Below are 17182 nucleotides of genomic sequence, written 5' to 3'. Positions count from 1 at the left end.
AACGTCGAAATGCCTTCTGTGTTCATGAGCTGATTTGATGAAAGCTGGATCGTTCACGATGTAGCACAAATGTACTGCATTCCAAGGAGCGAGCATAATATTTATATAGGCCTAGACAAAAGTTGCCATGTATTATATAACACTTGAAAAAAGAAAGAAGTTGCGCAGCTCGTAGTCACGATGTAAAATACTTTGAATATGAAACCAACGTTTTCAGCAACAAAATGCCTTCTTCAGGGTAACATACCCTGACGTTTGTTTCATATTAATATGAAACCAACGTTTTCAGCAACAAAATGCCTTCTTCAGGGTAACATACACTGAAGTTTGTTTCATATTAAACGTTTTTTTGTATCGTGACTGATGGTTTACACAGGTTTTGGATGGAAATAAAATGATTGGACTTTTCAATAAATCCCCCTACAGTACACGAGGACGATCGCCACCATTCCCATGGATGTTGTGAGTTTTATAAGAAACAAGAAGTGGGAGAATTATTCAATGATACGAGTCAATACTAAAAGTTCTGCTTGGATATCCTATTGCGACTAGTGAAATCTCCATTATAGAGAGGTTGCGAGCGAGTTTAACGCTGGCCTAGCCCGAGGCTAGTCTCGCGAGGCCAGACGGTTGCCTCCTGCAAACTTTCAAATGCAGCTGGTCATACATTTGGAGATGATGGAATGGTTGTGTGGCTACTGCGAGACTAGCCCGAGGGCTGCATGCATGTACCTGCTGGACGCTCGCTCGCCCGCCCGCCCACACACACACTGACTGACTGACTGACCTTTGACCCGTGGAAGCTCTTGCTCTTCTTGGCGTCGGAGAGGGCAGAGGTCAGCGAGCTGTTGGGCAGCGTGGGCAGCTTGAGGTGCTGACCGAACAGAGAGGTGGTGGAGCCCTCCTGCATTACCATCACCTGGAACACCACCATGCGCGCATGCGCACACACACGCACACACACACACACACACAGGCGCACACACAGTTAACGCAACTCATACACTCTGGTCTTTCTCAGGAGCCATGCTGGCTTGTGATGGAGATTTTTGTCCAAAAAAAAAGTCTACTTTTGCCACGGACATACAAAAGGAGTTTAAACAAACGCAAAGAGCTATAGCCCCAAATGGCCAGTGCAGGTATGTAACTCTGAGAGTGTATACGGCTCCATTTGGTTCCATTTGCACACTCTCAGAGTGTCTCACATTCCACGCGTTATAGTAGAATTGACAAGATACCGTGACTGCCTGGGATTGTTTAATTACCTTTGGAGCATACACCGAAGTATTTGCGCCTTTGATCCATGAAAATAGTAACCGGTTAGCTCAACCGTCTGGGCACCTAGGCTGCCAAGCCAGCCGGACGGCGTGCCGCGGGTTCGACTCCCGAGCCCGACGGAATTTGCCGCGTGTCACTCCCCATCTCTCTCCCCCTTTCCTGTCTAATTACTGTACCCTATCAATAAAGGCAAAAAACGCCCAAAAAATATCTTTAGCGTATTACGTGTGGAAAGACAATGGAATGAATGTCGTGTATGGCGGGTTATGCGCTCAAAGTGTTCGACCGCTTATCCGTAGTCGTGTCAAATGATGGAGAGCTGGCAACCAAATGGACCCTCCTATAGATCTTTGACTCTTGACAGTGTAAAATGCCCATTTGGTTTCATTGTGTACGCTCTCAAGAGTTGCATTATTGTTAAACACCTGCATTAATTAATTTACAGTCTATAAAAATCACACCCGTGTGAACTGAGTGGTGCGAATCCCCCCCCCCCCTCTCTCTCATTAGCAGGCAACAGTGCAGCACTATCTCTCTCTCTCTGTTTCTGGCACAACAGCGCCACTTTTGGTACTCATTGGTACTGGTGCTCATTAACGTCACGTTTTGCACCACTCAAAACAAGTCTACACAATTAGATAATGTAGAATAATTGTTATTTTGATCAACATTTGCCTGTCGTCTCTGGTGCCACAACATCAACACAGCATGGAATTGTGGTCAAAATCGTATCCAATGTCAACAAGATATTCTAAATGTTGGTTCTGAGATGGTAAATCTCATCAAATGGTGGTCCGTGGCTCAAATCAGTGGCGTGCACAGACATTTAGAGGGGCAGGTGCTCAAGTTAAAAAAGGGCACCTTGTGCAGCGCGTGGAACCGGCCGGTTGCCTTAATCTATTTTGGGCGGGAACCCCTTTTGGTGTTAGCATTATGTTATGCTTTAGCTATTGAAAAATAGCAGATCTACAAGCTCATAGCGCGCCACCGAGTGGCGCGCTACGAGCTTGTAGGTCTGCTATTTTTGAAAAATCAAAAAAAAAAAAGTGTTTTTTTTTTGTTTTTTTTCAAAAGGGCACATTGCCAAAAGGGCAGGGGGTGCTCTAGCACCCCCTAGTGTCTATCTGTGCACGCCACTGGCTCAAATGCCGGATAAATAATTGAACTTGATATGAAAAGGGATAAAAACCACTGCTATAGAGCGTCGCAGTCCCGCCCACTCGAGAGACCCGGAAAATAAATCCCCGTTCATTTTCCTCATAGACTTTTCAGAAAGTATTTATTTAAAGACGTTTACGCCGCGGACAAAGCCAACTCTTGTCGTGACAAATCATGACAACCAACACAATTCTTTCGGGCCAAACAAAGAATTAGAAAGTAGAAAAAAACGGCAGGTTACAACACCTTTTTTGTTGTTTTTCTTCTTTGTAATTATTTGTTTGGTCCAAAATATTGTGTGTGTTGTCATGATATGTCACGACAAGAGTTGGCTTCGTACGACGCTTAAAAGGTCTTTAAATAAATACGTTTTGAAATGTCTATGGGAAAAATGCATTGGGATTCATTTCCTGGGCCTGGCGTCGTCATGAAAGGGGGCGGGACTGCGATGCTCTATAGTTAAAGGACCACTTCACCACTTTTCAACATCTCTTCATATAATTGGTCCTCACTAATGTTCATGATAAAACACCACAATGTTTTCCTACTCAGTCTGTGTCTCATAGGAGGGCTTTGGGCAGTTCGGACAACCGTCCACCAGTGACATCATCATTAGGCAGATTTTTTTTTAAACAAGATTTGTTTTAAATTTTATTTAGATTTGTATTATCGTGAGAACGATGGCTTCAACTTTTGCATTGCAACTTTTCAGGAAAAGAAAGCCTGCCGTTTCTATTAGCTTGGATTCACCATCGATGATGTCACTGGTGGACGGGTTTCTGAACTGCCCACAGCCTTCCTATGAGACACAGACTGAGTATGAAAAAATTGTGGTATTTTATCATGAACATTAGTTAGGACCAATTATAGGAAGAGAAGTTGAAAAGTGGTGAAGTGGTCCTTTAATCAGTGTTATACACTTTCTGAAGAAAATAGATACATTCAGTAATTGGGTCTCACGATCAAATAAGAACATTATAATGGTGTGTAAAAACAAGATCTAAAACGTGCCACGGATGAGGCCTAGTTACGCCAAGGACAAGTGTACAGACATATCAATTACCCCTGACCCCTGTAGGGACATATCGCCGACCCCTGCCCTGACCCCTGTAGCACATATTATTGCTGACCGCTGCTTGTGCTGTTCAAGTCAGTCATGCATAGTAAAACTCCTGTTTTTATACACACACAAATTTGTTTATAGTAATATTGTCCATGATCATAACACTACGGGCTCCATTTTCGTCACCGCTAAACCCCTTATCCCTAAACTTCTTTGCCTTTTTTTTACTATTTTGAAAAACATTTTTGAATAGTTCAACTAGCCAATCTACATTGACACATTGTGAGCTTGTAGACTGGCCATTTTAACTATTCAAAAATGTTTTTCAAAATAGTAAATAAATCACACCCGTGTGAACTGAGTGGTGTAAGGTTTTATATAGCATGATCAGCTGTGGTCTGACGTAATGTCTGACGTAATGAAATCACACCCGGGTGAACTGAGTGACCACTTTCCTAGATCACACCCGGATGTGATTTCACAACTGGCTTTTTTTGTGCAGAAAAAATGAGCATGGTTGCTACGGTCATCCAGTTCACCCGGGTGTGATTTAATTACGTCAGAAATTATTTTGAACATAGCAACCATGCTCATTTTTTTCTGCACACAAAAGCCAGTTGTAGGAGTGGTTTACACCACTCAAAAAAAAGGCAAAGAAGTTTAGGGATAAGGGGTTTAGCGGTGACGAAAATGGAGCCCTAAATCCATCTAGCTATCCAACTGATCCCGATTAATACCAATAATTATAGGTGGGCTAGGCCACCGATGCAGCCGTTCTTGGCAAACGTTCAGCTGTTTTCACTGGGCGCTCGCCCGTTATGACGCCGTCGCTAAAAAGCGACAGGTTTACACGTCCCGTAGATCTGCTGTCTTTGGCAAACGTCTGGACCATAACCCCCCCCCTCCCCGCCTTACGACATGGCCTCGAATGAGGTGGCTGCCTCGGGTTGACCTGGAAGAAGAATCTGAGATATTAGGATTCTAAAAACTTTCTTCCCGCATAGACAGCATAAGACAGCAGACATTTCACTTCATTTCACCGGAACTGGAGTGTTTTACGAGTGCGTACAGAACAGAATTGTGAAGCGTAATCAATTCATATTAACCCATTTTGGGGCGGGAACCCTTTAGCCATTGAAAAATAGCAGATCTACCAGCTCATAGCGCGCCACCGAGTGGCGCGCTACGAGCTTGTAGGTCTGCTATTTTTGAAAAATCGAAGAACGACTGACATAGAAACATAGCTTTTTCAGAAAACTGTCAGGATGTAGAAGACATTTTTAGAATCTGATCTCAGGTCAAAATGGATTAAAAAAAAAGATGCCCAAAGATGATCTCGGCGGCGAGAGCCCCAGGTAGGTAAAGGCGTCAAAACACGATCTCTGCGGCGAATTAGTTAATTAATGGGTTATGGAAGGCTAATGTATTAGCGCACAGCTCTTCTCCATGCCAAGCGCAGCACACTGCCAAAAGCACACATTGAAAGGCCTCACATTGCCTGTTATTGCTGGAATCTGCTACAGACAGTCGTTACATGGCTAACAGGACGGTTCTGCGGAAACAAAGACAACACAGCTGCTCCAAGGCGCCCGAGATTTAAAAAAAAATGCAGGTTTGAAAGCTGCCATTTTTTGAATAGCCAAAGTATACGGTAAAAGTGGTTACAATGATTGTGACACTGTAGTGTATTAACCCATTTAACCATTAAGACCTGGGGATGATTCTACAAATGCCTAAATTATTCATCTTCAAGATTTCTTTTTTATATTATTTTTTATCCCACGATTTTGTAACCCATTTTTCATCCCTGTGTCAATTATCTAATGTGATCCTGGGCTCTACACACCCTCCGCCAACCTGGGGAGGGCAACGGACTTGAACTCATGCTTCCTTCATGCATGAGTGTCCAAGTCGCTCCTGACAGGGGGGAGTTTCCCTGGTTGGATGTAGCACGTGGAAGGAACACGTTATTCCAACCAGTTCCTTTCCCCTCCATCAGGCGCCCCGGCTGGCCAGGGGGAGGCAGTTTAGAGCCCAGGATTTTTCAAAAATCTTGAAGATTACTCACGTACCATCTCATTTTGAATATCCAACCAAGGTGACACACGCATGCACGCACGCACGCACGCACGCGCAAAAATAATTTCGCTGGGGACCCCATAGTACCCCCCAAGGACCCCTGGAGATGCCGGATCCCATTTTGAGAACCAATAGACTATGGTTCAATGTGGTCAAATGTATTCATCGCATGTGCTCTGCATTAATGGTAATATGGTCAGTGTTGTTTGTGAAGTACAAACGTTTTCTCATCAATAACTGAATCCATTTAGTACACCTGGCCCCCAAAAAGCACGTTAGAAATCTTACCTTAGAGTCTTCTGAGCTTCGTTTGTGAGGATCCCGTTGCTGTGGAGGACAGAGACACGCCGTCAGTGGACAGAGAGACAGACACCGTCAGTGGACAGAGAGACAGACACCGTCAGTGGACAGAGAGACAGACACCGTCAGTGGACAGAGAGACAGACACCGTCAGTGGACAGAGAGACAGACACCGTCAGTGGACAGAGAGACAGACACCGTCAGTGGACAGGGAGACAGACACCGTTAGTGGACAGAGAGACAGACACACAGTCAGTGGACAGAGAGACAGACACCATCAGTGGACAGAGAGACAGACACCGTCAGTGGACAGAGAGACAGACACCGTCAGTGGACAGAGAGACAGACACCGTCAGTGGACAGAGAGACAGACACACCGTCAGTGGACAGAGAGACAGACACACCGTCAGTGGACAGAGAGACAGACACCATCAGTGGACAGAGAGACAGACACCATCAGTGGACAGAGAGACAGACACACCGTCAGTGGACAGAGAGACAGACACACCGTCAGTGGACAGAGAGACAGACACCGTCAGTGGACAGAGAGACAGACACACCGTCAGTGGACAGAGACAGACACCGTCAGTGGACAGAGACAGACACCGTCAGTGGACAGAGAGACAGACACCGTCAGTGGACAGAGAGACAGACACCGTCAGTGGACAGAGAGACAGACACAGTCAGTGGACAGAGAGACAGACACACCGTCAGTGGACAGAGAGACAGACACACCGACAGAGAGACAGACACCGTCTCATACACACATTTATTTTACTTGAAGGAGCATTCATCCATTTTCCTAACCTAATCTTCATATAACTGGTCCTCACTAATTTTTTGTATATATTTAAAATGTATTATTTCTTGACCACAAATACCACAAGTACAGAATGCTACTTAGATCAGGGGTCCTCAACCCATTTGGCTGGGGACCCCCGGAAATGCTTTGGCCATATCTCGTGCCCCGCGGACCCCCATTTAAAGAGATAATGCCAGGGACCCCCATGAGAGAAGATGTTGACGGCCCTAGCAGTGATTCTCAACCCGTTTAATTTCAAGGACCGCCAGTTTAACATGCATTAGTCCACGGACCCCCATTTAATGGCATTTCTATCTCTGAGACCCCAATTTATATTGTAAAATCAATGTTAGTTTAACTCTGAGAGTGTACAAATGGAACCAAATGGCTCCGTTAGGGTCCATTTAGTTCCATTTGTGCACTCTCAGAGTTACAGACCCATAAGGGTCCATTTGGTTCCATTTGTACACTCTCAGAGTTACAGACCCATAAGGGTCCATTTGGTTCCATTTGTACACTCTCAGAGTTACAGACCCATAAGGGTCCATTTGGTTCCATTTGTACACTCTCAGAGTTACAGACCCATAAGGGTCCATTTGGTTCCATTTGTACACTCTCAGAGTTACAGACCCGTAAGGGTCCATTTGGTTCCATTTGTACACTCTCAGAGTTACAGACCCATAAGGGTCCATTTGGTTCCAAACTATCATTTAGCTGGGGACCCCCTGGAACTCCCTCAAGGACCCCTGGGGGTCCCCGGACCCCACTTTGGGAATCACTGACTTAGACGGCGTGGTTATTTAGACATAATTTAGACATATATGCTATTGATGTTTACCTGGTATATCCTAGTTAGTCTCTTAGAATCACATATTTACTCTACTTAGAGTCTATAGTATTTACTACGCTGTTTGTTGACTAGAGTTAATGCTTGCTGTGCTTTAATGCTTGCTGTGCTTTAAATACTCATAACAGCACCTTGCTAAATGCCCTGAAGTGTAAATTATACCACTCTGCCAATGAGAACACTTTGTCCGTTTGTCAGAATCCCACACTCAGATCATTAAGCAGTGTTTTTAAGGTTTCTGCCTGGCAGCAACGATTATGTGCACTTGTGAAGTGAAAACAAACGCCTTTTTTTAACGCGTCGCTCGATACCAAGATCGAAACGCAGATGGAAACGTGCCAGCTTCAAGCTCCCACGGAACATGGAGGGAATTCAATGAAAGGGGGGACTGAAAACGTTAGTCGGTGATTCATGAATCGTGCGTGGAGCTCAAGCAACATGGCTTTGAAGGGTAAGCAGATCTACACGCTCATGTCATGCTGCACAGCTGCTGATAAGCTAAGTTGATTAAAAAAAGGAAAAAAATAAACTGAAAAAAATAATTTATAAAAGAAAGAAAAAAAGATTTTCGAGTTTTTTCTTTTTTTTTCATGTTCGAATTTTGGAGCTTATAATAAATATCCAGATTTTTTTGGGGTCTGCCCTATCTGAACCCTGTCCCCCCAAGTCTTTTTAAAGTTTGTAGATCGGCTATTTTCTAATGACCAAAATGTATATAGGGCTGAAGTGGTTAAATGTATGTTTTGTAATAATAATCCAAATCTACAAAGTAACTATAGTAACCTCAAGTTTTCAAATAAATGTAGTGGAGTAGTATAAATATAGTATACTATAGTATACTTAGGCAAGTATAAATATTTGCCTAAGTACTGGAAATTGGACATACTCTTGTACTGTAGACTCCAGTACTTGAGTAAAATGTAAAGCCTCCGTTGTTGGCCCCCAGCCAGCCAGCCCGGACCACCGCCGTCAGAGAGTGTTTTACGACCGCTAGCCAAGTGCACTTTTATTTATGCACCCCCCCCCCCCCGCCCCTCTCTTCCCTTAGCCCGGAGGTGGTGGTGGTGGGGGTCTCGTCATGTGCCGACAGAGACCCCCGCGTCCACACTCACATTCCTGGCTGTCAGAAGCTGGACTCTTATTACTAAAAAGGTCCGCGACGGACGGACGGCCGCGCGCGGTGGAAACGTACAACACGACGCGGTGGGTTGTCACAAAGCCACATCAAACGATAATGTTCCCCCTCTCTCCCCCTAAAATGACCGAACATATCCCACCGCATGAAAAGCTGCTGATTAATTGCACGTAATATACAGTAGATTGAGATGTGGCCTCTACCCCGTTGTATGTTTAGAACCCATTTTGGGCGGGAACCCCTTTTGGTGTTAGCATTATGTTATGCTTTAGCTATTGAAAAATAGCAGATCTACAAGCTCATAGCGCGCCACCGAGTGGCGCGCTACGAGCTTGTAGGTCTGCTATTTTTGAAAAATCTAAGAACGACTGACATAAAAACATAGCTTTTTCAGAAAACTGTCAGGATGTAGAAGACATTTTTAGAATCTGATCTCGGGTCAAAATGGGTTAGAGCGGTTTTCCCAATGAAGAGAATGGTTTTACGGCTGCTGGTTTCGAGTTTTGTAGACTTTTTCCTGCAGGATACCACAATTTACAGAAATAACGGAGTCAAACACCAAACCTTTGTGTAAGTCCTGAAAGAAAAGCCGCTCCTCGCCCCACAACCCGCCTGCACTCTTCCAACCAGTGTTGTTTTTGTCGACTAAAACTATGTTGATTTTTATTTTTGTCGACTACCTTTTTTTCTTTTTTTTAATGTTTTTTTTGTTTGGCTTTCGCCTTTATTTTATATATTTTATGGAGGGACAGACAGTAGGCTGACAGGAAATGGGGAGAGAGATGGGGGGAAGACATGCAGTAAAGGCTGTCGGGATCGGGAGTCGAACCCGCGGCACACTGCCAGACTGGATTACCAGCCAAGGTGCCTGGACCACTGAGCCATGGCCCAGGCCTGTCGACTACCTTTTAACACCGACGAAAAGTAAGAACTAAAAGACAAATCATTTACGTTTGGTTGAGTTCGGGTGTCGCGCCCTGAAAATAGCAGATCTACAAGCTCACAATGTGTCGCAGCTTGTAGTTCGGCTATTTATCGGCTATTTTCACCATGCCATCAATTGTCAAATATGCAATTACGTAAATATATGTTGGCAGGCCTTGATGGCGTCATCAAGGCCTGCCAAAATATTTTTTTTGTCAACAAAATCAACTGTACATTTTTATTTAGTCGACCAAAATATCATATTTATTCGACTAAAACTAGACTCAAACCACAACATTTCGGATGACTACAATATGACTAAAACTAAACGAGATTTCATTCAAAAGGCTCCTCCTACCCCTCCGGCTTTGAGCAGCTTGCGGCGGAAGTCCTCCGTGGGGTTGTTGAAGGTCAGCTTCTCGCAGCGGAGGTGGTTGACCGGCGGGTGACCGTCCAGGTGCAGGAACAGGTCGTAGTCGAAGCGCACCTTCTTCGGTTCCTCCTGGAGACGATGGAGGCCCGGCGTCCACAGGGAAGAAAGCAGCACCGTCACTTGTTTTAATACAATTATTATCTGTTAACTGCCAGCAATTTTTCCAGTTAAAACCCTTATTTTGAAGGATTCACCGGTACGCGAAAGTCAGAACCGTAGACTTGTAGACTTACGATGTGTGTTGTGAAGGGACGCTATAGGATTAACTTTCACTCGGAGAAATACATTGTTGAAGACTATTTTGGTTATGGGCCGTCGAATAAAAACTTGTTTTGACCAGGGGCGCAATCTGACAAAGCAATCCGAGATAGGGACGCCCGCTGGCCTAGCGGTCCAGGGGCATACACCACATAAAGGCTCTAGCCTGACAGCGCTTCGCGTGTTCGAGTCCCGTTCATTACGATTGTTGCTGCCTGTCTCTCCCCGTCTCTCTCTCCCTCTTTCCTGTCCGTCTTCACTTGAAACTATCAATAAAAGGCAGAAAAGCCTAAAACAAATCTTAAAAAAATTTAAATTAAAAAAATGAATCCGAGATAAAGGCCTTTGTATAGAACAACTTGGTGCGGCCAAGCAAGATGGCCGGTTAATTTTCTGTTTTCCGCATCAACCTAGAAACCCAATGCTAATGTAAGTAGCATGCTTCTGAAATATGTAGATACCCTGGTTTGTTTACTGTTGAGTGAGAAATCATCAGGGGACCCCCAAAATAATTTGGGGAACCACTGATCTTAGCCTGGCTAATAAGCCAGACTCAAATCACACTGTCGTGTGGTATTTGAGTCTGGAGATGATGTGTATGGATCTTGTTTCCCGGGGGGGGCGGGTTCAAACATTTTCTCTTTGACGCAATTGGTCAGAGCTACTGTCAGTCAAAGGTCTCAAGCATTGAACGTCACTGTACCAAAGCCCGCCCATATTGCATACCGTGTCCCGATTGGCCACACCATTTCTCTGGTGTAGGAAATGGGCGTACAATTGAGCCTCTCCAGACCGTAATCCGCCGGCAGGCAATTTTTTTTGCCAACGGCTGATTCGGTCTGGCTTATTAACCAGGCTACACTGATCTAGCATGTCTGGATATGTAAAAAAAATTAAAAAAATAAAGTGATACCATGTTATATCTAACTTTTTATACCTCTTAAACGGCACAATAAAATGTGTCATGGGGATCGGTTAAGTTGCAGATCACCGATTTCGAGCAAAAATTAAGATCGGTGGCCGTTAAAAGGTGAAGAATGTACAATTGTACTGTTGTATAATTAATGTACCTTGTTTCTGAAGTAAACTTCAATGGGCAAGATGAACCCTGCGTATCCACACTCCTCCACTTTGTAGGGTGGATCCTTGCACACTGAAACGACAAGAAATAAAGAAATCCATTATTCAACTGTTAAGGAAAAAGTCGAAAATGATGGCCACCGCAATTTGATGGATATATAGGCCCCCTGAAACATGTAAGTGTCGTCAAAATGCTTGCTGCGCGGCAGATCAAAGGCATGGAGGCGCTTTTGCGTACCGAGAGCTGAGACAGGAATTTACTTCCTGAGAATCCTGACACAAAATGATGGTGCAATGTCTATCTACGTCCTGTAAGTAGACTTACACCGGGGCTCCACCGGGCACGTCAGCGTCGCGTCACCGTCAGGGAATGTTCCCTTTTTAATCAATGAAGGGTGGCTCCACTGCCTGCGTTGCGTTGCGTTGCGTTGCGTTGCGTTGCGTGACTGCATTAAAATTGCCCCGGAGACGCCACGCGTCCGGTGGAGCCCCGGCGTAAGAAATAAAACTAGTGGGCCTGGGCCGTGGCTCAGCGGTTCAGGCACCTTGTCTGTATGACCTAGTGACTTTTGTCCCTTATTGTCGACTTTGTTGATTTCCTAATGTATGTTTAATTTACAACCAATTGTCTTTACATAATTTCTTATATAATGCTTTTAGAATGTAACTGAAATTATGTAAAAGTTATTTGGGGTCCTTGTGCCTTTAAATGATGTCATGAAATTGATGATCACAAGCTGTACCTCTTTCTCTAATCAGACTGTCAAAATGATGAGTTATGCCTGAAGAAGGTCCGGAGGGACCGAAACGTTGCATTTTTAAAGAAAATACTCTTGTACCGAGCAAATACACAGTGTGCGGGTGTATTCTATTCTATTCCTTCCATATTTTATTTATTTAACAGGGACAATGCACATTAATCAACACGTCAGAGTTAGCCATAAACTAATTTTCATCTGTAGTCCCTGAGCAGGCGCTGTTGGAGCGCCTCGGCAGGCCACGGCTGCATGGTGCATGTGGTAGACCATGGCGGCAGAAAAACTATCTGGAATGGCCCAATATTTAGTTGTTACCAACATGTCTATCAACACAAAATGAACAATAGGTTAGCTATGCCGCCCCACTACAAGCAAAACAACAGCATAGGGATGGGTCCGATTTATCGATTAATCGATTATCGTTAACAGGACCCGAAATCGATTATGAAAATAAAAAATTGATAATCGGGAAAAAATTTGTTTTAATGAAAATCTTTTGGAAAGGCAATATTGTCATCCAAACAGGACAGGGCTATAGGCCTACCAAAGTGTGCCTGGAATGTGTCTGTGTAGCTGCATGAGGAGTGTGAGTCATTGAGTGTGAGTGGAGATTGATTCCAATCAAGATACATGTTTGGAGGATTTAGCAGGTGTTGGGAATTTACCTAATCAGGCCTAGGCTGGGGTTGCTATGGTGGTCAATTGGCTCAACACTGGTCCAGGGACCACCAGTGGTCCTCATTTAAAAGATGGAGTTAGTAACCAAATGGACCCTCCTTATTAACTCTCAAGAGTTAAAATTATTGTTAAGCATCTACATCAGGTGTTCCCAAACTGTTTTGACTTAGGTACCCCTTGGGGGGAAGATTGTTTTTATTTGTAGGGTTCATTAAAAAAAAAAAAAAAACATTTTTTGACCTGACCTGAACATTATGCTAATCGATTTTCATTTTTGACACATTTACACATCCCTACAACAGCACTGGAATCTCTAAAATCCTGTTGAGATGCGGGTGTCTCAACAGGGTTGTTGGTGTCCGATGCTGTGTGCAGCTGCATGTGCATTGGAGATGTACATTCTTGAATATAGATATTGTGCCGGGGCAGAGTTTCTGCACAATGCAGTGGCAAGCAGGACGATGTCCTTGAGCAGTCACATCACTTACAGCAGGGGTGGGCAACTGGCGGCCCGGGGGGCCACATGCGGCCCCCACCTTCACTTAATGGGGCCCTCAGGTGAATGTCAGAATACTGATATATTATTGGTTTCAGCTGTTTACAATTCCACGACATGCAAAACATGACTCGCTGTAATGACTTCAGTCTAAATTAGTGGCTCAATGCTTCAACACAAGTATAATTAAAGGCATTTGAAATGACATACAAATGTTAATTTTCAGGATTCTGATTAAAAAAATAGCAAAAATTCAAGATTTCAATTCGAATATAGCAAAAATAGATGTAGATCGGCTATTTTTGCGACGACCGTAATATATGGCCCTAGGGAGTGAGTGTTGAAATATAGTGGCCCTCTCCATTGTCAAAGTTGCCCACCCCTGACTTACAGTATGTGTGTCACAGTGTGTTATACTGGGTGGAGCTCTTCGCTAACCTATAATTCAGCGTTTGAGTTCACCGATGAATCCAGTGAAGTGACGTTGGTCGCTAAAACTCGCCTCCCATCCACTCCTACGATAGATATAATACAAATCACACCCGTGTGAAGTGAGGGGCGCTCTTATCTCATCATACTGTACATCATCTCATGCTGGCCAATCACAATTTGCGTCCTCACTTTTGTCATCAATGTTTGTTTGTCTACACTTTATTTTTGAGTGGTGTAAACCACTCCTACAACTGGCTTTGTTAGTTTTTGAGTGGTGTAAACCACTCCTACAACTGGCTTTGTTAGTTTGTCTGTCTGTCTGTTCGTACCAAAAAATTAGCATGGTTGCTATGGTCACCCAGTTCACACGGGTGTGATTTCATTACGTCAGACATTACGTCAGACCACAGCTGATCAGTTAGATATAAGACCTTACACCACTCAGTTCACACGGGTGTGATTTTTTAACAAACAAACACTCAAAACCAGTCATAGGAAACGGTAGCAAAACAATGTTTGTGTTTACACAAACCCTCACAGCTGGACATAGGAGGGGCTAGCACCCCTCAAAAACCTAGATGCCTCATTGGCCGCTGCACTTCATTGGAGCAACTCAAGTGACTACTGACCAATCACAGCGCGTCTTTTATCAGTCTTTAATCTTTTTTTTTTTAAATATTTCGTTGCGAACGCACATGCAAACGTCTTGCTGAGAAGTCCGGGGTGCGATCGTAGTGAAGATGAATAGTCTGTGACTACTTAAAAAGGTATAAGAAAATGCCCCAAAACGCTGGCAGCGTGGGTGGAAATGTATGATTTATATGAGCTAGTATACAGTTCCTGCATAATACAATAGGTACATTGGCTGCTAGTTATTGCTAGTTATTGTGCCGGTATACTGTACTGCTAAACCTGCACTTCTTCCATCCATCCATCCACCCATCCATCCATCCATCCATCCATTCTCTCCTGAGACCTCATTAGAGGTAGCTTCCAGCTTCTATTGCCATCCAACGAGATTCTCCATGCATCCTAAACCAGGGGAAACTGGAGCTCAAATTAAAAAAGGGCGGTGTATTTGTACAGATCTCACACACACCTTGGATGGCAGCGAGTCAGGCAGACATGCCTGTGTGTGCGTGTGCGTGTGTGTGCGTGTGTGTGTGTGTGTGTGTGTGTGTGTGTGCGTGTGAGTGCGTGCGTGCCATCGTGTCCCAGTAGGGATTTAATCGACACAATACACCCATCTGTAAGAGGCTCAGGTGACGTCCTGTACCCAGGAGGGTGTTTGTTTGTCAGGCAGACAGACAGACAACCTCCCAGAGGAGTTTGGCAGACAGAATATACCAACTATAGTTTACATTGTGTACACACACACAGCAGGGTCGATTTCGTCTACGACTATAAAAAAAAAGCCACACTGGTGATTTGAGACGCAACTAAACCGTTTCGGCGTTCGTCGCGGCGGTCTGGTGAAATGTCCCGTTGCACGTCGGCGCATGTACGTTGCATTGCGTCGCAAGTGATTCAATTCATCGTAGGGGCTTTATTGGCATGAGAAAACACTAGTTATCCGTCCGTCTCTCTGCGTGTGTGTGTCACACTAGCCGGCTCTAGTGTGTGTGTGTGTGTGTGTGTGTGTGTGTGTGTGTGTGTGTGTGCGCGCACGCACGCACGCACGCACGCACGCACGCACGCACGCACGCACGCACATGCATGCCGCTTTACGGCAAGTCGCAAAAACACTGGTTGCCATGGAAACCCATTGGTTTCGCTACGTTGCAAAAATCATCGCTGTGGAAACAGATATCCGTTGCAGCACGCCGGCGCACCTTGGCTGTCGTGTGAGACACCACGTCCAGTTAAAACACCATTCTGTCGCAGGTATAGGGATGGAGCTCGTTAATTTTTATTGATAAGGAGCACCGTATCGATCATCAGGCTTATCGAGCCGGGTTCTTACAGAGCAGGTATAGTTGCAAGGAGTTGGATGGCGAATCCGAACCCCTTTTGGTGTTAGCATTATGTTATACTTTAGCTATTGAAAAATAGCAGATCTACAAGCTCATAGCGCGCCACCGAGTGGCGCGCTACGAGCTTGTAGGTCTGCTATTTTTTTTAAATCGAAGAACGACTGACATAGAAACATAGCTTTTTCAGAAAACTGTCAGGATGTAGAAGACATTTTTAGAATCTGATCTCAGGTCAAAATGGGTTAAAGCTATGATGAAAAATGTTCATCGACTACCTTTTTTTTCTGATGATTGACAATTTCGTCAAGAAATAAAAACTATAATGACCGCTGGCTGGCTGGGGGCCAGGTCAGTCCAGGAACCCCACCGTATAAGTACCCCCCCTGGCCCTGCACAAATATTATGGGTCACCCTTAATGGTGCGACAGGGTCAGGTTCAATTTCACATGGGTCACCATTACTGGTGCGACAGGGTCAGGTTCTAAAAGACTCCATTCACCACATGAAATATGGTCGAGTGGAGATGAGCCAATGTAAACGTAAACACTCAACACGTAAATCCCAATTTGTCCCATTTTAGACCCTGAGGCCGATTTCTACAAATGGAACCTTTTTCAGACCCCTATCTGAAAGTGTGTCACAAAGTGAATATAACATTCTTATTTGTAATGTTATATTCTTCAAAAGGTCACAAAGTGACACACTGGGCTTGTATGTCTGCTATTTTTGAATAGCCAACGCTAAAATCTAAAATTACACATTGTGCTTTCCCGGATTTAACCCATTTAGGCCCGACGTCGAAATAAAAAAAAAACGTTCGCTCTGAAAGAATATATATTCAAAGATGTATGCCGCATTTTCACGATTTTTCAAAAATAGCAGACCTACAAGCTCGTAGCGTGCCACTCGGTGGCGCGCTATGAGCTTGTAGATCTGCTATTTTTCAATAGCTAAAGCATAACACAATGCTAACACCAAAAGGGGTTCCCGCCCAAAATGGGTTTTAATAGGTTAGTTGTCAGTGGGTCGCTCGCGATTCGGATCCTCTAATTTCAAGTCTTTCGCTCCTTTTCTTATTTGTAATGTTATATTCTTCAAAAGGTGGGTTATCGTTCAGTCACAGCATGGATACCTCATAATCCAAAATGGCTACTTTTCAGGATTCAAATTCAAAAGAATGACACTGTGTGGCAATGTAGGGTATTCACGTGCACACGCACACACCTCATAATCCAAAATGGCTACTTTTCAGGATTCAAATTCAAAAGTATGACACTGTGGCAATGTAGGGTATTCGCGCGCGCGCACGCACGCACGCACGCACACACACGCACACGGTTTCTGCCCGACAGCAACAATATGCTAGATATTTTAGTTTTGTCTTCTTCTAAGCAACATGTAGTCATCAGGGAAAAGGGGGTATACTTTGATCCAGAAATCAGGCAAACGGGTTACTGAAGCCACTGCTCTGCACTGCACTACGCCACA

General features: G+C 44.3%; 1 protein-coding gene across 3 annotated transcripts in view; it reads right to left on the bottom strand.

Moving 5' to 3' along the window:
- mllt3 (MLLT3 super elongation complex subunit) overlaps window positions 1–17182 on the bottom strand; it is an 81633-nt gene that overhangs the window by 46480 nt on the left and 17971 nt on the right. For all 3 annotated transcript variants that reach the window (XM_079491004.1, XM_079491005.1, XM_079491006.1), the window contains exons 3-6: window positions 11348–11430; window positions 9945–10088; window positions 5867–5905; window positions 788–919 (exon numbers count right to left, since the gene is read on the bottom strand). In XM_079491004.1, coding sequence (XP_079347130.1) covers window positions 788–919; window positions 5867–5905; window positions 9945–10088; window positions 11348–11430 — 398 coding nt within the window. The remainder of the gene's footprint in view (window positions 1–787; window positions 920–5866; window positions 5906–9944; window positions 10089–11347; window positions 11431–17182) is intronic.

The sequence above is a fragment of the Electrona antarctica genome (assembly GCF_951216825.1).
Source record: "Electrona antarctica genome assembly, chromosome: 21".
Lineage (NCBI taxonomy): Eukaryota > Metazoa > Chordata > Actinopteri > Myctophiformes > Myctophidae > Electrona > Electrona antarctica.
The sequence above is the reverse complement of the archived record's forward strand: the minus strand, read 5'-3'. Positions and strand labels throughout refer to the sequence as shown.